The sequence below is a fragment of the Oncorhynchus tshawytscha genome, linkage group LG15, assembly GCF_018296145.1.
Source record: "Oncorhynchus tshawytscha isolate Ot180627B linkage group LG15, Otsh_v2.0, whole genome shotgun sequence".
Classification (NCBI taxonomy): Eukaryota; Metazoa; Chordata; class Actinopteri; order Salmoniformes; family Salmonidae; genus Oncorhynchus; species Oncorhynchus tshawytscha.
The window spans coordinates 21,651,779-21,675,067 of record NC_056443.1 but is presented as its reverse complement, the minus strand read 5'-3'; the positions used below and the strand labels follow the sequence as shown (position 1 = coordinate 21,675,067).

The 23,289-nt window shown below is 45.3% G+C and overlaps 1 protein-coding gene across 1 annotated transcript; it reads left to right on the top strand.

Moving 5' to 3' along the window:
• Window positions 1-48: 48 nt before the first annotated feature.
• LOC112233841 (segment polarity protein dishevelled homolog DVL-2-like) lies at window positions 49-20,722 on the top strand. The gene is made up of 14 exons (XM_024401729.2): window positions 49-555; window positions 10,960-11,029; window positions 12,300-12,460; window positions 13,067-13,176; window positions 13,723-13,943; window positions 14,065-14,134; window positions 14,630-14,769; window positions 14,915-14,991; window positions 15,110-15,177; window positions 15,831-15,962; window positions 17,852-17,983; window positions 18,171-18,347; window positions 18,579-18,812; window positions 18,981-20,722. The coding sequence occupies exons 1-14, from the start codon at window positions 395-397 to the stop codon at window positions 19,547-19,549; spliced, it is 2,322 nt and encodes a 773-aa protein (XP_024257497.2). The 5' UTR covers window positions 49-394; the 3' UTR covers window positions 19,550-20,722.
• Window positions 20,723-23,289: the final 2,567 nt, after the last annotated feature.

The following is a 23,289-nucleotide window of genomic DNA, read 5'->3' as shown; positions in this document are numbered from 1 at the left end:
GCGAAAACGTAAAGGGAGCATACCTGACGTCATACGCCGCGTTGGCTTGTAATAGTCGAGAGAAAAGTTTTAGACCCCCCTTATGTTTTTGTTGGGGGAGAAATTGTGGGTAGCGGATCTTGTGAATGTAGCGTGTGCGTGGTTTTTAACCCCTTCGCCGTTAGGGAATTATATATTTTTCTTTGGGGGATATAAACTAAGGCGATATGTTCGTGATATAAGTAGATGTTAAACTTTTGTATTAGTTCTGGCCAGGGCAAACTCACTGCTGGCTAGTGTTGTAAGAGCACTTCTCCTCACCCCCTTCTCCCGTTAGCATAGCTAGTGTTAGCTAACTAGCTACCTTTCTCTTCCATAGTTTGTGTGGTACAGCTGAAAAAAAGTTGCTGGTGAAATGGCGGAAACCAAAATAATATACCACATCGACGAGGAGGAGACGCCGTATTTGGTGAAGATTCAGATTCCTGCCGAAAATATCACTTTGTTGGATTTTAAACAGGTCTTGAACAAGCCCAACTACAAATTCTTCTTTAAGTCTATGGACCAGGACTTCGGGTAAGTGAGAGCCAGTGATGCATGATTGTGCGGTGTCGTGTTGTGGGTTTCAGGCAAATTATGATAATAAAGAAAACCAACCCGAGTCCAGTAGCTGATTAGATACATTGTTGCAAAATCTATTTATCTTTGACAATACTCCCAAAGACACAAAGGGTGAACTGTTGCTACACTTTATTAACGTTAGTTACAATAGTTAAGTTAACTGGTAACCATTTAACTGGATCAACTTGCATGATCCAATGTTGTAAATGAAAGGTGTCATTCAGTAACTATGTTTACAGATTTAAATGCGAATATGGATAAAACTGCATTAAAAAACATGCGCATTTTCCCACCAGATATGTTTTTATCAAATTGACCTGTTGCAGCAGATTAAAGGCTGTGCGTGATGACATTGTGCACATAAAAATGCAATGGTGTGCAATTCGGGGCGTTCCTGCCTCACCCCCTCCAGCATCCAAATAGTTACTTCATGAACCCCCCCGTTCCATCCCCCCCCCCGGTTCAAAAGGGAAATAAAACTATCTGGGGGTTCTGTGCTCGCCCCCGGAGTATGCCTTGCTAGCCAGCTGGTCGCTACCGCCTGCCGAACCCCTGCCCTTACTGTTGTTAACAGAACTGCGGAAAACAGTGTCTGCCAGGTGGGGGCTAAGGACACGTTGTCACCCCGCCTTCCGCTAGCACAGCTGGCGAGAGGTTGGGGATACACCGTGTGCTACCTATCTTGTTAATTAGCGACACCGTGTGCTAGTTAGCTAGCATGCAGTGTCACTCGCATGCTGTGCACTGGAGAAAACCGAGGGCGGAGGGCTGCGGCGACACTGTGTGTTAGCTAAATCGCTAGCTTGCTAGGTAGGGACACCGTGTGTTAATTAGCTAACGAGCACACAGTGTCGCCTCCCGCCTGTTGTGTACTGGACTAGTTGGCTAAGCTAGCACACAATGTCCTTCGCTCCCGACTGCCGAACACCTGCCCTCGGCATCGTTGACAGAAATGCAGGGACGAAGGACACTGTTTACCGGTGTACGGCTAGCCAGCAGCTGTTGTCGGCCCCACCCCTTCTGTGGGGTTTATTGGTGGCTGGCATCCAACGTTATTGTGCATTAACACCACCTACTGTACTGGAACTCCCCCGCATCTTAAAAATGGTTCAATAGAATTATAAATAGGTGTTCCTGCAGATGCTGGAATGCCCACATGCAGGAACGCACTGAATTGCAGGTCGCATGAATTGCACTTTTCTCAATGTCCCATGTAACAAATACAAAGAAATAAACATTAAATGGGTTTCCATTGCATTTTCAACTCTACTGATGGTTTTCTCAAACATTTCAAATCAAATTACACATGGCTAGCAGATGTTAATGCAAGTGTAGTGAAATGCTTGTGCTTCTAGTTCTGACGGTGCAGCAATATCTAACAAGTAATCTAACAAATCCATAACAACTACCTAATACACACATCTAAATGGATGGAATAAGAATATGTACATGTTAAAATATATGGATGAGCGATGACCAAGCGGCATGAGCAAAATGCAATAGCTGGTATAAAATACTGTATATACATATGAGATGAGTAGTTTAAGATATGTAAACATAATTAAAGTTGCATTATTTAAAGTGAACAATGATTCAAGTCTGTATATAGGCAGAAGCCTCTCTGTGTTAGTGATGGCTGTTTAACAGTCTGATGGCCTTGAGAGCTGTTTTTCAGTCTCTCAGTCCCAGCATTGATGCACCTGTACTGACCTCACCTTCTGGATGGTAGTGGGGTGAACAGGTAGTGGCTCGGGTGGTTGTTGTCGTTGATGATCTTTTTGGCCTTCCTGTGACATCGGGTGCTGTAGGTGTCCTGGAGGGCAGGTAGTTTGCCCCGGGGATGCGTTGTGCAGACCACACCAACCTCTGGAGAGCCCTACGATTGAGGGCGGTGCAGTTGCCGTACGAGGCGGCGATAGAGCCCGACAAGATGCTCTCAATTGTGCATCTGTAAAAGATTGTGAGGGTTTTAGGTGACGAGCCATATTTCTGCAGCCTCCTGAGGTTGAAGAGGCATTGTTGCGCCTTCTTCACCACACTGTCTGTGTAGGTGGACCATTTCAGTTTATCCGTGATGTGTACGCCAAGGAACATAAAACGTTCTCCTTTCTCCACTGCTGTCCCGTTGATAGGGGGGTTCTCCCTCTGCTGTTTCCTGAAGTCAACGATCATCTCCTTTGTTGATGTTGAGTGAGAGGTTGTTTTCTGACACCACACTCAGTGCCCTCACCTCCTCCCTGTAGGCTGTCCTCCCTGTAGGCTCCCTGTAGGCTGTTGTTGTTGGTAATCAAGCCCACTACTGTTGTCGTCTGCAGTCTTGATGATTGAGCATGGCCACGCAGTCATGGGTGAACAGGGAGTACAGGAGGGGGCTTAGCACGCACCCTTATGGGGCCCTGGTGTTGAGGATCAGTAAAGTGGAGATGTTGTTTCCTACCCTCACCACCTGTGGGTGGTCCGTCAGATAGTCCAGAACTCAATTGCACAAGGTGGGTTTGAGACTCAGGGCCTTAAGCTTAATGATGAGCTTGGAGGGTACTATGGTGTTGAATGCTGAGCTGTACTCAATGAACAGCATTCTTACATGGGTATTCCTCTTGTCGAGATGGGATAGGGCAGTGTGATGGCGATTGCATTGTCTGTGGAACTGTTGGGATGGTATGCAAACTGAAGTGGGTCTAGGGTGGAAGGTAAGCTGGAGGTGATATGATCCTTGACTAGTCTCTCAAAGCACTTCATGATGACAGAAGTGAGTGCTACGGGGCGATAGTCATTTAGTTCAGTTACCTTTGTCTTTTTGGGTACAGGAACAATTGTGGCCATCTTGAAGCATGTAGGGACAGCAGACTGGGATAGGGAGCGATTGAATATGTACGTAAACACACCAGCCAGCTGGTCTGTGCATGCTCTGAGGATGCGGCTAGGGATGCTGTCTGGGGACAGCAGCCCTGCGAGGGTTGACACATTTAAATGTCTTACTCACGTCGACCACGGAGAAGGAGAGGGGGGGCCCGCAGTCCTTGGTAGCGGGCCGTGTTAGTGGCATTGTATTATCCTTAAAGCAGGCAAAGAAGGTGTTTAGTTTGTCTGGAAGCAAGACGTCGGTGTCCGTGACTTGGCTGGTTTTCTTTTTGTAGTCCATAATTGCATGTGGACCCTGCCACATACATCTCGTGTCTGAGCCATTGAATTGCGACTTCACTTTGTCCCTATAATGACATTTCACTTGTTTGATTGCCTTACGGAGGGAATAAGTACACTGTTTATGCTCGGCCATATTCCCAGTCATCTTTCCATGGTTAAATGCGATGATTCGTGCTTTCACATTTGTGCGAATGCCGCCATCTATCCAAGATTTCTGGTTAGGGTAGGTTTTAATAGTCACAGTGGGTACAACATCTCCTATGCACTTTCTTATAAACTCATTCACCGAATCAGCTTATAAATCAATGTTATTCTCTGAGGCTGCCCGGAACATTTCCCAGTCTGAGTGATCAAAACAATCTTGAAGAGTAGATTCCGATTGGTCAGACTAGCATTGAATGGTTCTTGTCACTGGTACATCCTGTTTGAGTTTCTGCCTATAAGACGGTAGGAGCAAAATTAAGTCATGGTCGGATTTGCCCAAGGGAGAGCAGGGGAGGGCCTTGTATGCATCAAGGAAGTTAGAGCAGCAGTGGTCCAGTGTATTTCCCATGCGAATGCTACAAAAAATGTGCTGATAGAATTTAGGTAGCCTTGTTCTCAAATTTGCTTTGTTAAAATCCCCAGCTACAATAAATGCATCCTCAGGATATATGGTTTCCAGTTTATATAAAGTCCAGTGAAGTTCCTTGAGGGCTGTTGTGGTATACGCTTGAGGGGGGATATACGCGGCTGTGACGATAACCGATTCTCTTGGGAGATAATATGGTCTGCATTTGGTTGTATGGAATTCTAGGTCAGGTGAACAAAATAACCTGAGTTCCTGTATGTTGTTATGATTACACCACGAGTCATTAATCATGAAGCCTTCGCCCTCGCCCTTCTTCTTCCCAGAGAGATGTTTATTTCTGTCGGCGCAATGCATGAAGAAACCCGGAAGCTGTACCGACTCTGACAACATATCCCGAGAGAGCCATGTTTCCATGAAATAAGAGAACTTTACAATCTCTGATGTCTCTCTGGAGGACAACATATGCCCTAATTGTCTAACTTGTTGTCTAGAGACTGGACATTGGCGAGTAATATACTCGGAAACGGTGGATGGTGTGCATGCCTTCGAAGTCTGACCAGGAGGCTGCTCCGACTAACTCTTCTGCAGCAACGTTGTTTTGGGTCGGCCTTTTTGATTAGATCTAATGTCCTGGTTGGTGATCCGAACAAAGGATCCGCTTCCTTTATAACATGTTTGTGTTATATAGCGAGTGTGCCCACTCTAGTATTGGCGCATGCGCTCTAGCCAACAGCTCGCAGATATACAGTGCAGGCATAGCCTACATGAGATTATTATGGACAGAAGAGCAAGATTGTTTTGATTTGTCAAACGGCATTTGATCATGTCACCAGAATAAGACCCTCAATATTTATTAGAAAGGAGCATCAAGTTCATCACCTTACACTTTCAACACCCTGTGAAGTTCATCATAACTTATTTAATCTGTAGCCTAATAAACGGCATGCTTTCCCTACAAGTCTTAGTGGGTGGACCGCACGTTATTGCGTGACTCCCAAATGGACTTCGATATGATGGTTATTATTACATGTGCATAAAAGGGTTTCCAGCGACATTTTATCGCATAATTAATTTTCCAGACCCAAAATGATTCCACCTTGTCTAGTGTATTTTGTTTTGTCGACATTTGGAAAGTTGACTTAAAAATGTTCTGTTTCCGTCAGCTCTGTTGTGGTATTTTTTTTATCCGACATGTACTTTACTCACACCAAAAGGTTGGATGGAAACCTGGTTAGTGGTTAGTAACCAGGTTTCCATCCAACCTTTTGGTGTGAGTAAAGTACATGTCGGATAAAAAAAATGCCACAACAGACCTGACGGAAACAGAACATTTTTAAGTCAACTTTCCAAACATTTGTAAACTATATATACGCTAGACAAGGTGGGATCTTTTTGTGTCTGTAAAATGTAATTATGGGAGGAATGTAGCTGGAAATGCTTTTATATGCATATATGGATGTAATAACCATCATATCGAAGTAAAATTGGAGTAACACGATGACATGTTGTGTAGTCCTCCCACTACGACTTGGATAAAGCATGCCGTTAACTTCACAGGGTGTCCCTTTCCAATAATTATCAAGGGGTTTATTCTGGTGGCATATTATTATTGATGTTGGGTAAATATTGTTGCTATTCTGTCCATAATAATCTCATGCAGGCTATACCTGCACTATCTGCGAGCTGTTGGCTAGAGTTCACATGCCAAAACCAGAGTTGGCAAATTTGCTACTTAACACAACATTTTTCTGTGCCAAAACCATCAGTAGAGTTGAAAATGCGATGGAAACCCGTTTTACTTATTATTTTTTATTCGGTACATGGGATAACACATTTTATGTGTACTACGTCTGCACGCACAGACTTATCTGCAACAAGTGCATTTGATGGAAACGCATCTCTGGTGGGAAAATGTGCATATTTTATTTATGTAGATTTTAGAATATTCGCGTGAATCTGTCGCCAATTAGTTACAAAATTGGCTAGTGGGAGAAAATAAGTGTCATGAGAAGGGGGAAACGCTTGAGTTGATCTAATGCAGTGGTTCTTAACCTGGGTTTGACGGAGGTCAAGACAAACATCCGACTCATATGATTTGTGATGACACGCCCCGCTTGGCCATCATTAGCTGCAGGTGATCACGCTACATCGCTTGGCCTATCTGTGCTGCAGGGAATTTGGTGCGCTCAGTAGTCGACTTGTGACTCGTGATGGTACGTCTTGTGATTTCTTACTTAATATTTTAATCCCTTCATACTTACTATGTCGAGCAAAAAAAGAAAGTGGTCGGATGAATATGTACAATGTGGATTCACATGTATAACGGAACGTGATGGGAGTCAGTGTCCTAACTGCATGATTTGCATTGCCGAGTTGAGCAATTCTAGTCTAGCACCGGCAAAACTAAGAGAATACTTCCTTAAGCTGCATGGAGATGGAAAATACAATAACACCACGCTCGCTGAATTCAAGGTGAAGAGAGCCAGATTCGATGAAAAGGCTACTCTGCCTGTTCTCGGCTTTGTACCCATCAACAAACCGATCCTAACAGCATCGTACGAAGTTGCTTACCAGATCGCAAAGCAGGGCAAACCACACACCATTGGTGAAACACTCATAAAACCAGCTGTGTTGAAGATGGCGAATATCATGCTGGGAAAAGAGGCTGAAGTTAAGTTATCCCAAATTCCTCTTTCAAATGACACCATCAGCGACAGAATAGAGGCCATGAGCAAAGACATCTTGGCTCAAGTAGTTGCTGATCTGATTTCAAGCCCGGCAAAATTCAGCCTTCAACTCGACGAGACCACAGACGTTTCCAATCTAAGCCAGCTTGCTGTATTCGTGCGCTATGTGAAAGACGACGTGATAAAGGAAGATTTTTTTATTTTGTACGCCTCTTACAACAACAACTAAGGCAGCCGATGTGAAGAAACTTGTGGATGACTTCTTCAAAGACAACAATCTTTCGTGGGATATGGTTTCTGCAGTTTGTTCGGACGGAGCTCCAGTCATGCTGGGAAGAAAGTCTGGTTTTGGTGCGCTAGTGAAAGCCGATGCACCACACAATTGTTACGCATTGTATTCTGCACAGGCATGCGTTGGCAACAAAAACCTTGCCTCCAAAACTGGCAGAAGTATTAAAAATTGTAGTGGAATGCGTGAACTATGTGCGAACTAGTGCTCTGAGGCACCGCATCTTCAGTGAGCCGTGTAAAGAAATTGGCTCTGAATTCGATGTACTTCTGTACCATTCTAACGTTCGGTAGTTATCCCGGGGACAGGTGCTGAATCGTGTTTTTGCAATGCGTGTGGAATTAGCCCTGTTTTTGCAAGAGCACCAACATTGTCATGCAGATTGCGTCAAAAATTCTGAGTTCATTCTCATTTTAGCGTACATGGCTGATATCTTCGCAGCTCTCAATCATCTCAATCAAAAGATGCAGGGTGATGGTGTCAACATCATCGAAGCGGAGGAAAACCTGAAGGCTTTTCAAAAAAAGCTACCGTTATGGAAACGACGAACAGAGAACGATAACTTCGCAAACTTTCCCCTGCTGGACGACTGTGTAAGTAAGATCGAAGATGTATCTGGAATCGGAGACATTTCTGTACCCGTGGAACTGAAGCAAGCAATTGCCACGCACTTAGATGAGCTTGCAAAGTCTCTCGACGGATACTTCCCTACAAGAGAGTCCTTTTCGAGGATGCTGGACATAAAAGCGAAGAAAAGGAACAGACTTTGTTGCGAAAATGACATGAGTGGCACTTGCCAAGGTGAAGCCGTGCATTTCTGAACTGGTCTCTGAAAGGCAACAGCAGAAGTCACACTGATTTGCAGTAAATATTCATTATTTTGTTTTTGTGTGAAAATCATGTTTTGATGATTTTGTTCTTTGAACACAGTGGTGTTGAACACAGTGATGTTCATTTTGTTATGTTCATTTTGTGCACCAGTAAATATATACATATGTTTTGAATTTGAAAAAAATAATATTTTATTTTTCCAATTAAGAAGGGTTCGGTACCTCCAAGGTTAAGAACCACTGATCTAATGTTTGGAATAGGGATTTGTGATTTTATCTTTAGACAGTTAATGCAACAAGGTGACACATTTGGTTGGCCTGTTAGGATATTATAATAGTATTTAATTGAATTCAATAAGGACAATGTCCCATAATGTTACCCAATTTTGTGTATGACTGTCACCTATCAAAGAGGTAGGGGATGTGGGGGGGTCAATGACTGCACAAAGAAAGCCAAACCATCTCTCTATCCATCATACCCCTCCTGATCTCTCATAGCTAAGACCAGGAAAACATACTAGTGTCCAAATATGGGTCAAAGCATAACTTCCGGCATAAATACTGTCTTTACTTTGGACACCACAATGAAGAAAAACCCTTCTCACCCTGGCTGTTCTCATCACTAATTCCCATCTCTCTCTCTCCGTGAGCTTGTGAAATCCTCAGCTTTTCTTCCCTTTTGGGAACTGGGCCAAGTTTTTGTCTCCCCTAACACCCTAGCTTGGCTGGCTGCAACCCCTGTATACCTCCCTTTCTCCTCTCTCTCCTTCTTTTCTCCCATTTAAATCCTCCAGACTGAAAGAGCTGTCTGCTCTCGCAATTAATCTTTCTTTGGTGGCTGCCTGTCAGTTGTGCATTTCCCTAGGTTGAATGGAATGCATGTTTGTGGTGGAGTTTGACTGATGAGACCTAGGGCTTCTGTTAAACTCATTACTTGCAGTTAAACTGCTGAAGTTTTGTAAAGCTAGTAAAACGTACTTTGATGTCTCTCTCGGATGTTACTGAACGCGAAACCAAGACACCATGTTATGTTTTTAAAACGGGCACTAAAACAATCAAATGCTCCTGCTTCATTAGTGGGGCTCCCGGGTGGCACAGCGGTCTAAGGCACTGCATCTCAGTGCTAGAGACGTTACTACAGACCCTGATTTGATTCCAGGCTGTATTACAACCGGCCGTGATTGGGTGTCCCAAAGGGTGGTGCACAATTGGTCCAGCGTCGTTAGGGTTCGGCCGGGGTTGGCCCTCATTGTAAATAAGAATGTATTATCTGACTTGCCTAGTTAAATAAAAGTTAAATCCATTTTTAAAAATGTGAGTTGTAGTCAAGCCGTTGGAAGTGTCTGACTCCTGGGTTCGTTAGACCTAAGCCTACTTCTACCACAACCGCAACATTTTGAAACATCTCAAGAGAGTCAGTTACAAGTAGGCTACATTTAAACCCAGCTCAAAGGAGTCAGCTGCCCAATCAAAACAGAGCTCGTCAGCCTGAGGCCTCAGTAAAGTAACTAAAGCATTGGTGTGTGTGTGTGTGTGTATGTGTTTGCCTGTTCTGTTTGTGTTTTGTTTCCTGGAGTGCGAGCCAGCTGTCAGACAGGCTGTGTGTGGCAGTCAGAGCAGAGCTGAGCAGTGTGGAGCAGACCAGATCGGGGACCAGAGGTTGGACAGAGGCCATTTGCTTGGTTTCTGGCCGTGGCAGAATCAACAGGAAGAGAGTGGGGTGGGGAGAGGGGTCGGGGTAGTCGCAGTGAATGGTGGTTTTGGGTGTGCTGTGCGAGAGATTAGTAGATGGGAGAGAACGTGTGTTTGCTTGGGGTGTGCGAGGCAAAGAGGTAACGGCTAGGAGGGAGGTGCTGGGCAAAAATGTCAGGTTTTAGGATTCCAAGGGGATTCTGAATTTCCAAGATGTGTTTGTGTTTGAGACATTTTCGAGTGAGTTGGTGAAATAGTTTGCGGTGAGGTCATTTTGTTTGGAATGGTGAGGTATGCGGACTATTACCCTGTTAGGGATAGAATGTTGCATCTGTCCCTTTCTGGATGCAATCTGAGTCTGACCTCTTAGCAAGAAAGAACAGGATAGACCGAGGGCAAGAGAAAGGGGGCAACTGAAAGGATTGAAAGAGACTGAGAGCGAGAGATGAGAAAGAGGGCACGATAGGGGGTAACATTCACCCACTCCAGCACTGTCACACAAGGCCTGCCTCCAGCCTGTGACATGCCTCCCCGGTGCCCACAACAATCTGTCCCTGTGCTGCTTACACTCAAAACAACAGCTGCTCACACTCACCCACAAAACCAACCCTCAACAGCTGCTTACAAAACCCCAGAGTGGGGCAGAGCTGACCATACCCCCCCCCACACACACACACACACACACACACACTGGCCAACCAAACCACACACACAAAACATCAGGCGTAGAGGCAAATAAAGATGAAAAAGCTTAGCTGTAAGTCTTTAGGCAGTCAGTTAAACGTTTCCTCTACACAGTACTCATGTCAAGCTCAGGTCCTAAGTACTGCAGTAATAACATAGTGGCTCAGACAGACAAATATTACACAGCAGACTCTCTCACTGACGTTGTATAAGTAGATGCAGAGGAAAAGAAGAGGAATGGATTTCTAAGTCTCAAGAAACAATGGCTGGTCCGTGAGAGTTTCAGATGTAGTTGTAGGGAGTGTGTATCTATCTCCGTTGTGGTTCGGTAAGGACGCTGAGTCATTGGGAAACGAACGCAGCGGTGTCCTCGTGTTGCTCTTTACGTCGGTCTCTGCGTATGGCTTTACAGTATGTGTTTTCACTTAGCCTCATCTCTTCTTTTTCTTCTCTTTTTTTAAGGGTGGTGAAGGAAGAGATCTCAGACGACAGTTCCAAGCTCCCCTGCTTCAACGGACGAGTGGTGTCATGGGTAAGGGCAAACTGGTAGAGGTAGACGGTCCACAGCTTTCTCGGACCAGTGAAAAGGCAGCAGTAGAAGGGAGACAGAGGGGGAATTCCTGAATCGCTCCAAACTATTTTTCCAGGACCGAATTGTAAAAGTCAAGTTCCCAAGTCGGAACAATACTGCTGAGTTGGACCTAGCAGTTCAAATGTATCATAAACTGCTCAAAGTGAGCTTTGAACTAGAGCCAGAGATGTAGGCTACAGACTCTGGCAAACTCGGTCTGAGTTTCAGAGTTTAAAACGATCTCCACATTGGCGTCAAGTTCCAAGACATGATCTTCTAAGAATGCCAATTAGAACGTTATTGTCATGGAACGTTTGGTGCCAACATGGCGGCCATTTCTCTACCGACCTCTGTGGCTATGACCCTGCTTTAACTACTAAAAGGGCACTGACAAAAACCCACTATCATGAACACCTTGGTCTGTGAATGTAACTACGTCCTCAAATGTCCTCACTTATGATCATATTACCTACCCTAAAGAACATGCAGGATATGAGTCCTGCAGACAAAACATTGTGACTTTTCCCGGTTGGGAGGAAAACATCTGCCAAGTGCATATGAAGGAGAAGAAAGGAGCGAGAGCGGGATTAAAAGGGTTGGACAAAGAGAGGAAGCCATAGGGACTGACACAAGATAGGATGGAGGGTCCCAGAAGGATGACTGCTCTATAGTCAAACAGCCATTTAGAAGAACGAGGGAAGGAAGAGAGCTTAAAGAAAAGAAAGGGGGAAAAGTGTTCTGTGGCACTGTGTCTGACACCTTAGAGGGGATATTCAATCAAAACTGCAAACTGGTTTTCAGGGGAAGGTTCAGGACAGAACTGTATCCATGAAACTAGAACACATTTGAATGTGTCTCCTTTGTCATAGAGAAATTGAAATGTATAGAAACCCAGAATCTTTGTTGAAAGATAGTTTGTTGGCTTTTTAGCCCCTCTCCAGGCAGACTGGTCTGTGTAGGAGTATGTTGGGTCTGTAGGGAGTAGGTAATTGTATGCCTTGCGCAAGGTCAGGGAATGGCAACTGGTGGCCCGTTGAAGGCCCTTTGAGTAAAAAACAAAGTTAACCTAAAAAATTGATGGACAACAAAAACTAAAATAATAATTCCTCTTCTTCCCTGTTTTATTTTAAATGTTTTATTTTATTTTGTAAATTTTTATATCATCCCCTTTTCCCCTCTTTCCCTCCTCTGTCCACCCCTTCCAAATCTCTGTCCCTCCCGCTCTCCTCAGTTGGTTTCATCAGACACGCCAGGAGCAGCAGAGCCAGTACCACCAGTCCTTCCTCCACCCCCAGCAGAAGTCCGGCCCCCGCCCTCACCCCCTCCTCCTCTCCCACCCCCACCTGTCGAGAGGACCGGGGGCATCGGTGACTCCAGACCCCCATCGTTCCAGTATGAGCGCACATCCTCTCCCACAGTCCCAAATAATCAGTGTGCTACTCTAATGTATCTCGTACTGTATCTAACGTATTCTATGACAGAATACCTCAGGCACTCCAGCTATCATGTTACCTGCTGTTAAATACAACGGCCCATTTGAACATGATCTGTGCCTGTGCCGCCTATTGACAGTAAGCACCTGGTCTGGGAACAGGTTCTAGTTACTGTCTGTCTAGGTTATAATACACTGCAAACCTGGGTTCAGATAGTATTTAAAATCATTAGCTGCACTATATAGAGTTTTCCTGGTGCAATGGGACCAGTGGAATGCCCCCAAAAGTACAAACCCGCCCATCTAGCACTCAAGGCAGACTAAAGTAATCGCTCAAAGTTCTTGAAAATTAAGATTTCAAATACTATTTGAACCCAGTTGTGACATACAGTACCTCTACTAGGCTTAATCCATTGCTTCCTATTCATACACATTGTCCTCATAGGTCGTAATACGATCTGTGTTGTGGCCTATATTATTAGATATTAGGTGTACGCTGCTATTTGTGATTTATTAATAATGTATGTTCCAGAGCTTTCCCTACTTAAACCCTCTCCCCTATGCAGTCCCAATGCAGCAGGCAGTGTGGAGAACCTGGATGACCAGACAGAAACCGAGTCTGTGGTGTCCTTCAGGAGAGAGAGACCCAGACACAGGGAGGCCATGGAGCAACATGGTGAGCACTCTGCACCGCCTGCTCTTTGTCACATGATGGTTTCCACTAAATAGAACAGCCACAAAGTCAAAATGGCTAATAGAACAGCCACAAAGTCAAAATGGCTAAATTGTAAAAATTCATGAAAACAAGGTTGTTATTTTTGGTTCTAATTTAAGGTTAGGCATAAGGTTAGCAGTGTGGTTAAGGTTTAAAATATAATTTTAAAAAAATATATACAATCTTTTTAAATATGCAGGGTTTAGTACTTTGAGGCTGTGGTAACTATTGACGCACCATGATGGAACGGCACTGGTTCATGTTCAGTAGGGCACTGTAATGGAACATTTTACAATGGAAAATGACAGAGCATTTCTTATTGGGCAATGTCAGGCTTCCTGTTTCAAAATGTTTTGTCTACTGAATGCAACCCTTGTTCTTCTAGTGGTAATAGCAATTGACATTGATAACATGAATAAACATAAAATTCATAGTTAACCCTCCATCTCTCTTCCTCTTCTCCCCCTGCTCTCCTATCTGTCGCTCTCTCGATCTCTGGTGCGTCAGGGCCTAGGATGAACGGCCAGAGCCGCATGGAGCGCCACCTAGCGGGCTATGAGAGCGCTACCACGGTGATGAGCAGCGAGCTGGACACCACCAGTTTCTGTGACTCTGAGGATGACGACACCATGAGCCGGTTCAGCAGCTCCACAGAGCAGAGCACGGCGTCCAGGCTGCTCAAACGCCACCGAAGGCGCAAGAAACAGCGCCCGCCCAGGCTTGAAAGGGTAATGAATTCTTCCTCCCTCTCTTAATTTTTGACTTAAGTTTAAAACATAAACCGTTTTAAGTCAGAAATGTCCCATTCTGCGTTGGAATTGATTGCGTTTTCCCTTTTCTTGTCCCCAGGCGTCGTCGTTCAGCAGCGTGACGGACTCCACCATGTCTCTAAACATCATCACCGTCACGCTCAACATGGGTCAGTAACGTTTCGCCGTCTGTTCCCCGACACCACTCCCCCTCTCATGTCTTCCACCCATCTCTCTTGACCCTCTCTTTGACTGTCAAGCTTTTTCACTCGTTATTTTAGACCACCTAACCAGTACTCTGCGTGTCCATTTTTGGAAAAACCTCCAGTCGTTCTGGAAATAGCCGGGTGAAACCTGCCTGATCTTTGCAATAGCTCACGTTCTGTGAAGTGAAACGGAACTTAAGCGCTCAGTCTGCTTTACCAGGCTATAGACATCCACCCCTCCCAACACATTTCTGCCCTGTGACCTGAACTCCATGTCTCACTACCACTTCCTCCCCTCTCTCCTCCTGTCATGTCTCTATCCTTCTCTCTTCACTTGCTGTCACTTTTTTTTTTTTTTTTTCACCAACTCTTACCACCACCTCAGAGGTTCTTTATCTCAGGGAACTTTCTTCCTAAAAGTTTGAGATGAAATAACCGATATCCTCTTCCCTCCCACAGAGAAGTATAACTTCCTAGGCATCAGCATCGTGGGCCAGAGTAACGAGAGAGGGGATGGGGGCATCTATATCGGTTCCATCATGAAGGGAGGGGCGGTGGCTGCCGACGGACGCATCGAACCCGGGGACATGCTGCTTCAGGTGTGTGTGTGACTGGCCGGGGTAACTAGATAGCCATATATATATATATATATATATATATATATATATAACTGGTAATTGATTACATGAGGTTTTTGTTCTTGAGTTGGACCGTTCATATCTACGGACTCTCTTTCTCCTCAAGGTGAACGACATTAACTTTGAGAATATGAGCAACGACGACGCGGTGCGCGTGCTGAGGGAGATCGTGCACAAACCGGGGTACGTTTCAGACCTAAGGACATCAGTACATTTACACGGTCCAGCCCTTTTGCCTGCGCTCAATGGGGAAATGCCAGTTGACACGCGATGATGACCTGTCCTTCTGTCTCTCCCTCAGGCCCATCATCCTGACAGTGGCTAAGTGCTGGGACCCGTCACCTCAGGGCTACTTCACTCTCCCCCGCAGTGAGTAGCAGCCTGCACGCCTCGTCTCTACCACAGAGTTGTACAGCTACTCTGTCTCTATGATCTTTGACACTGAGTGTACATAACATTAGGAACACCTTCCTAATATTGAGTTGCACCCCTTTTTGCCCTCGGAACATTCTACATTTCTCGGGGCGTGGACTCCGCAAGGTGTCGAAAGCGTTCCACAGGGATGCTTGCTCATGTTGACTCCAATGCTTCCCACAATTGTCAAGTTGGCTGGATGTCCTTTGGGTGATTGACCATTCTTGATGCACACATGAAACTGTTGAGCATGAAAAACCCAGCAGAGTTGCAGTTCTGACACTCAAACCGGTGCGCCTGGCACTTAAATATTTTCTTGTCCCGTCACCCTCTGAATGGTGCACATACACAATCCATGTCTCAATTGTCTCCAGGCTTAAAAATCCTTCTTTAACCTGTTTCATCACCTTAATCTACACTGATTGAGGACGATTTAACAAGTGACATCAATAAGGGATCTTAGCTTTCACCTGGTCAGTCTGTCATGGAAAGAGCAGCTGTCCCTATTCTTTTGTACACTGTGTATAGTGGGGCCATCAATACTTTATCCTATGAAATGTCAAAGAAATTACATTTTTGAGATCTCGTGTACCCCCCTCTCGCTGTAGATGAGCCGATCCGGCCCATAGACCCAGCAGCATGGGTGAGCCATTCGGTAGCCCTGGCGGGGGCCTACCCTCCCTACACCGGCAGCTCTGCTCTCAGCACCATCACCACCACCTCTGTCACTGAGACAGAACGTGAGTACCGCACGCTCTTTCTTTTTTTCTCTCTCTTTGGCTACTCTCTACATATTACCGCTCTCTTTTCAACTTTCTCACTCTTTTAAACATTTACCTTCTCGCCCTTTCTCCACTTGACTGACCCCCAGTCTACTCTCTTACTTTGTTTTCCTCTGTTTCTCTCATTTCTGCCCTCCTCCCTCTCTCTCTCTCTCATTTTTATTGTGGTCTATCCATTCCTTTGTCGCGTGCCAGGCGTTTTATACCCGACCTTGGCACCGGAAGCACCGGCCACATCTGTCTTTCTCTTCTAGTCTACAGCTTTTTTATGTGGTCAATGATGGCTGTCTACCTCCCTCTGTTTTTACCCTTCCTTTTCTAAACTCAGCAGAAAAAGAAACGTCCTCTCACTGTCAACTGCGTTTATTTTCAGCAAACTTAACGTGTAAATATTTGTATGAACATAAGATTCAACAACTGAGACATAAACTAAACAAGCTCCCACAGACATGTGACTAACAGAAATTGAATAATGTTCCCCTGAACAAAGGGGGGGTCAAAGGTAAGTCAGTATCTGGTGTGGCCACCAGCTGCATTAAGTACGGCAGTGCATCTCCTCCTCATGGACTGCACCAGATTTGCCAGTTCTTGCTGTGAGATGTTAGCCCACTCTTCCACCAGCCCTCACCTTCTGATCCAACAGGACCCAGACGTGCTCAATGGAATTGAGATCCAGGCTCTTCGCTGGCCGTGGCAGAACACTGACATTCCTGTCTTGCAGGAAATCACACACAGAACGAGCAGTATGGCTGGTGGCATTGTCATGCTGGAGGGTCATGTCAGGATGAGCCTGCAGGAAGGGTACACATGAGGGAGGAGGATGTCTCCCTGTAACGCACAGCGTTGAGATTGCCTGCAATGACAACAAGCTCAGTCTGATGATGCTGTGACACACTGCCCCAGACCATGACGGACCCTCCACCTCCAAATCGATCCTGCTCCAGAGTACAGGTCTCGGTGTAACGCTCATTCGTGCGACGATAAACGTGATTCCGACCATCACCCCTGGTGAGACAAAACCGCGACTGGTCAGTGAAGAGCACTTTTTGCCAGTCCTGTCTGGTCCAGCGACGGTGGGTTTGTGCCCATAGACGATATTGTTGCCGGTGATGTCTGGTGAGGATCTGCCTTACAACAGGCCTACAAGCCCGCAGTCCAGCCTCTCTCAGCCTATTGCGGACAGTCTGAGCACTGATGGAGGGATTGTGCGTTCCTGGTGTAACTCGGGAAGTTGTTGTTGCCATCCTGTACCTGTCCCGCAGGTGTGATGTTCGGATGTACTGATACTGTGCAAGTGTTGTTACACGTGGTCTGCCACTGTGAGGACGATCAGCTACATCTCACATTGGAATTTATTGCTCTGGCCACATCTGCAGTCCTCATGCCTCCTTGCAGCATGCCTAAGGCACGTTCACGCAGATGAGCAGGGACCCTGGGAATCTGAAATTTGGTGTTTTTCAGAGTCAGTAGAAAGGCCTCTTTAGTGTTCTAAGTTTTCATAACTCTGACCTTAATTGCTTACCGTCTATAAGCTGTTAGTGTCTTAACGACCATTCCACAGGTGCATGTTCATTAATTGGTTTATTGAGCAACCATGGGAAACAGTGTTTAAACCCTTTACAATGAAGATCTGTGAAGTTATTTGGATTTTTACGAATTATCTTTGAAAGACATGGTCCTGAAAAATGGACGTTTCTTTTTTTTGCTGTTTCTCTCTCTCTCTCCTCAAACCTACCCCCCTTTCTCTCCTTTTATTTCTCTATCTATCTTCCTCATTGTCTTTATTTCTATCTCCCCCTCTCTTTTTCTCCTTTTCTGTATCTCTTACTCCTTTTCTATCTCTCCAGGTTTTGATGACTTCAACCTGTCCCTGCACTCTGACATGGCGTCGGTGGCTAAGGCCATGGCCTCCCCAGAGTCTGGTCTGGAGGTCAGAGACAGGATGTGGCTCAAGATCACCATCCCCAATGCCTTCCTGGGTGAGTTAGAGCATGGGGCCTTAGTCAGGTCTCTGTATCAAGATAAAAAGGAAACATTTAAAGGGATCAAACTAATGACACTCTTTCCTCATCCTCTCTCGCTGGCTCTTTCTCTCATGTCTCTCTCTCTCTCGTGTCTCTCTCTCTCGTGTGTCTGTCTCTCTCTCGTGTGTCTGTCTATCTCCAGGTTCTGATGTGGTGGAGTGGCTGTACCACCACATCGAGGGCTTCCAGGACTGCCGCGAGGCCAGGAAGTACGCCAGCAACCTGCTGAAGGCCGGCTTCATCCGCCACACGGTCAACAAGATCACCTTCTCAGAACAGTGTTACTACATCTTCGGAGACTTCAGCGACTGTGAGAACTGTGAGTACCAGGGGGGCACTTATGCTGAAGAAAAATAATTTTGATTGCTTTGATTTTTTAATTTTTTTTTAATGAATTTAATTTGTTGAAAGGTTAATGCCTATATCTTCTTAATAGCTGTAAGAGCTTATTCAAACCCTTTGCCCAAATGAGTTCTTCAACCAGTTAAAGTTGAACTCTCTCTCTCCTTGCCCCCTCCCTCATTACTTCTCCCCTCCCCGTCCCCCCCAGACATGGCCAACCTGTCCCTGATTGACAACGACGGCTCCAGCGGGGCCTCCGACCAGGACACCCTGGCCCCCTTGCCCCTCCCGGGGGCCACGCCTTGGCCCCTGCTACACTCCTTCCCTTCCTTCCAGTACCCCCACCCCCACCCCTACTCCAGCCAGCCCCCACCCTACCATGAGCTGTCCAGCTACAGCTTCGCTCCAGGCAGCACGGGCACAGCCAGTCAGCACAGTGAAGGTAAGACCAAGGGGGAGGTAGGGAAGGAGGGAAAGCTGTCCGGGGTGGGTGTCACATCAGTGGCCAATGTCCAAATTGTGACAGCATTATGGAAACTAAAGAAATAACCATAAATGTGTGAGAGCTGGCAGTTGTAATCCGTTCTAACCCCTGTGTTTGTCCCCCTAGGGAGCCGGAGCAGTGGGTCAACGCGGAGCGAGGGGGGTGAGAGGCGACGAGGCAGTAAGGGGGGTCAAGGCAGTACGGCGGGAGGAGGAGAAAAGTCCCCTTCTGGAGGAGGGGAAGGGGGGGACTCTCGCTCGGGCAGCGGCAGCGAATCAGAATACTCAGTCCGCAGCAGCCTGAGGCGGGGCCACGGCTCGGCCACGCCTAGCGAGCACAGCCACTCCTCACAGCGCTCGCATCATCATCATCATCACCGCATGCCACCGCCCCCCCACATGTCGCCCTATCCCCCGGGGATGCCCATGCCCTACAACCCTATGATGGTGATGATGGTGCCCCAGCACCCACACACACACATGGGACCCCCAAACATGGGACACCCCCACCAGTACCCCCAGCAGCACCCCTCGGTCCCCATGCACCCGGGCATGGGCCCCTCTGTCCCTGGAGGACCACCCGGGGCCCCCCCAACCCGTGACCTGGGCTCTGTTCCCCCCGAGCTGACGGCCTCACGCCAGTCCTTCCACCTAGCCATGGGCAACCCCAGCGAGTTCTTTGTGGATGTGATGTAGTCTGATGACGTGAGTGACTATTGATGTGAGGTTTAGGAGTTTCCCTCTTTGGGGAGTGAATATTCTAGTCTATGCTGGTAATTAACTTGTGGTCTGATTAGGACCTAGTAGATTGGTGTCACTCATTTCATGTCTGGTAAGAACAGGGTTCAACAGTGAGTCAGAGGAATTTTGGCACAGTATCATAAAAGACATGAAATGCATCATGTCTGGTTTCCCTTTTCTGAATATACTGGCATACTTCTTGACTTGCAACTCCGAAACATGCTGCTGGACTCTCCATGTCAGAAAAGCAACTCTTCTCGTTTTATTTAAAACGTGTGTGTGTGTGTGTGTATTGGTTTAGTTCTGCTTCTGAAATCACCGATTTCAAAATCAAATACTATTGGTCACATACACATATTTAGCATTTGTGATTGTGGTTGAAGTGAAATGCTTGTGTTCCTATCTCCAACATTTAGTTAATAGCGTTTGGCTGACTGGGTGGGTGTGAGTAACTAGTGGTGGTTCATTAAAACGACTGAAGTAACGGACTGGCCAAATGAGCTGTCGCCAAGTGTACTGAGAGGACTCGGACAGTAGAGGGCGCCACTTCCTCTTTTATAGGTGAAATTGATCATGTGTTGATAATGGCATTTGGGGCTGTATCACATGACTCATAAGTGCCTTATTTTCAGCCATTAGCCTCCTAAAAGACATGTATGAAATGTATTATGTCTCATCAAGCCCATTTTTTTCATGAACTTGTGTGCCAACTAGTTTTTATTGTATTATTTTTGCCTTTGTATATATCTAGAATAACTTCCATGTAAATGCAATAGTATAGAATAGTGAACTTGTGAAGCTATAGGTCAAACAATGACAGACAAACTTCTGTCTGGCAATCAGAGGATAAAGACCTCAAATGACAAGAATGGGTACCATGTACTGTAACCATGTCTAGGACTATGTGGCATAAGAAATGGTACTTCAGGCTGACGAAGGCACACCAAAAACTGTACTTTTGGGATTGAATCATGAGTTTTCTCTTCAAATAACTGTGATTCCCCCTCATCCTCTTGCCTCATATTTTGTATGTTAATGACACGCGTTAGCATCCATTTTGTACGAAGGAATATATAGTAGATGACAACGATGATGTATAACCGAACCATAAAGGTGCTAAATGAAGTATAGCAGTGTCACCTTGGTGTCCTTCTTGTTTGATTTCATTATTGTCACTTTTTGTTTCTGTATTTTAGAATAAATTTGTAATAGACTGAAAATGAGACTTTTTTTTTTAGAATATCTTATGAATGTAAATGGATTTTAAAGAAATATTCATGTCCACCAACTTTCCAGAACAGTAGATGGCGCTGTGATATGCATTTTCTTTGAAGAAGTTTTCTTTTCTCGACTCTTCCCACTTTGAAATAAGGAAACCAGACTTTCTTGTGCTGCCGAAGTCCGGGGTGTATTCATTAGTCAGAATTTCTGACAAAAAACGTGAATTTCTAGCGGTTTCTGTTGCAAAACGTTTTGCTAATTCAATGCTAATGCATTACGCCACAGGATGTTTTTGTGCTGGTCAAGGGCAGTCAGGTCTGGAGTGAACCAAGGGCTATATCTGTTCCTGGTTCTAAATTTTTTGAATGGGGCATGCTTATTTAAGATGGTGAGGAAAGCACTTTTAAAGAATAACCAGGCATCCTTTACTGACGGAATGAGGTCAATATCTTTCCAGGATACCCGGGCCAGGTCGATTTAGAAAGGCCTGCTCGCTGAAGTGTTTTAGGGAGCGTTTGACTGTGATGAGGGGTGGTCGTTTGACCGCGGACACATTACGGACGTAGGCATTGAGACCGTGATCGCTGAGATCCTGGTTGAAGACAGCAGAGGTGTATTTAGAGGACAGGTTGGTCAGGATGATATCTATGAGGGTGCCTGAGTTTACAGATTTGAAGTTGTACCTGGAGGGTTCCATGATAATTTGGGTGAGATAGATGCCCTCAATCTTAGATTGTAGGACGGACGGGGTGTTAAGCATATCCCAATTTAGGTCACCTAACAGTACAAACTCTGAAGATAAATGGGGGGCAATTAATTCACATATGGTGTCCAGGGCTGAGGGGGGTCTGTAAACAAGCTGCAACAGTGAGAGACTTACTTCTGGAAAAGTAGAAGCTCGAACTGTTTGGGCACAGACCTGGATAGCATGACAGAACTCTGCAGTAGATTGCAACTCCACCCCATTTGGCAGTTCTGTCTTGGGGGGAAAATGTATACACACAGAGGCATTTTTCGACCGATTTTACCACTCAGAATCCAGAATGGATATGGCAATGTGGCAGCACAGGATGTAATACACCCTTACAACAATCTACTTTTTGATCTTCTTGACTTATCTGGTAAACTGCTACTGTGTGTCAAGAAAAGAGCCCCAATTAGGTGTTAGTGTACTCCGGTATATAAAGGACTGGTTTAGATTAAAAGCTATTGCCCTCTGCCCCCGTTCATAGGGGCATGAGAGACTCGTCACTGGTAGAATTGAGTTGCCACTTTATTGGCCCAAACACCCACAGACCCACAAGGTTGAGGTTACTCATGGACAGTAATTAGTCAAAAAAATACAAAATAAATGTTGCATTGTGTCTTCTAACTGTCCGAGAATAGGATCCAAAGTGTTAAGAAATATTTGTTCCCATAAATACAAAGGAGGATGTCTCTCCTCATGCCTCTGGCTCTGTGGTGCACCGTCTGACTAAAGTGCCAATCAGGAGAGAATATACATACAGGTCAATGGTGCCAATTGAAAGTCAAGGGGTGTGTCTGTGCCTTTTGGATTACTCTCTCTTTACAGAGAACCCCTGTAGATCAAGTCAAGAGCTACCCTTCCCCTTTCAGTCTGGTCTGCGCATGTCTGAAAGTGACACAGCCAGCAGCCAAGAGTTTTTCACAGTATGTCAAAAAAAAAAATACACTCATGAATGTATGTAAAATGCTAATATGTATTAGATCCAGTACAATGGAATAACTAAGACCTGAATTTGAATGCAGTGTGTTCCCATTCCTCCTTCTCTTTCTGTCCAGCAGGGTCAACCAAAAACACTTGGTCTGATGGTTCATGCAGATACTGGGGAAGCAATATAGAAATGTATTGATACCTTAAATGATTTTACTATTAAATGACCCATATCTCAACCCTCATACCTCTTCACAAACGTGTACCTAAATCAATTTTGGAAAAAGGATTTTACTCACAAGACGTAGGAATGTATTTTTCCAGTTAGAAATAGTAGGCCATGCATCAAAACTATTTTCATCAGAAAAACGACCCTCAAATGCACTGTTGCATTTTGTAATTTGTCTGCAGGTGGCTTGTTGTGAATGTACTCAAATCAAATCATTATCAGGTTATGTAAACTGCATTCTAATACTCAACGTAGAAGGATTTGTCTTAATATACAGTATATGAAAGTGATTCTATGAAAATAATTATTTCACCTTATCAAGCTCACTCTAACAAATCACTGCCTATTACTGTGATTAAAAAGAGCATATGAAACATTGTTTTTCATGAGGCCTACCTGTGTGCCTTCCTTTAAGCACCTCTGTTCGAACACCTCTTGTCCTTGATCCATTCCACATACAGCCATTTGCGGATCTTTTCAGTGCCCATGTGAAAGATAGTTATTGCGAGGCTGGAACATTTGTTAACTTAAAAGTTTAATACCCATGTGAAATGAAGGCCTGCAAAGCTT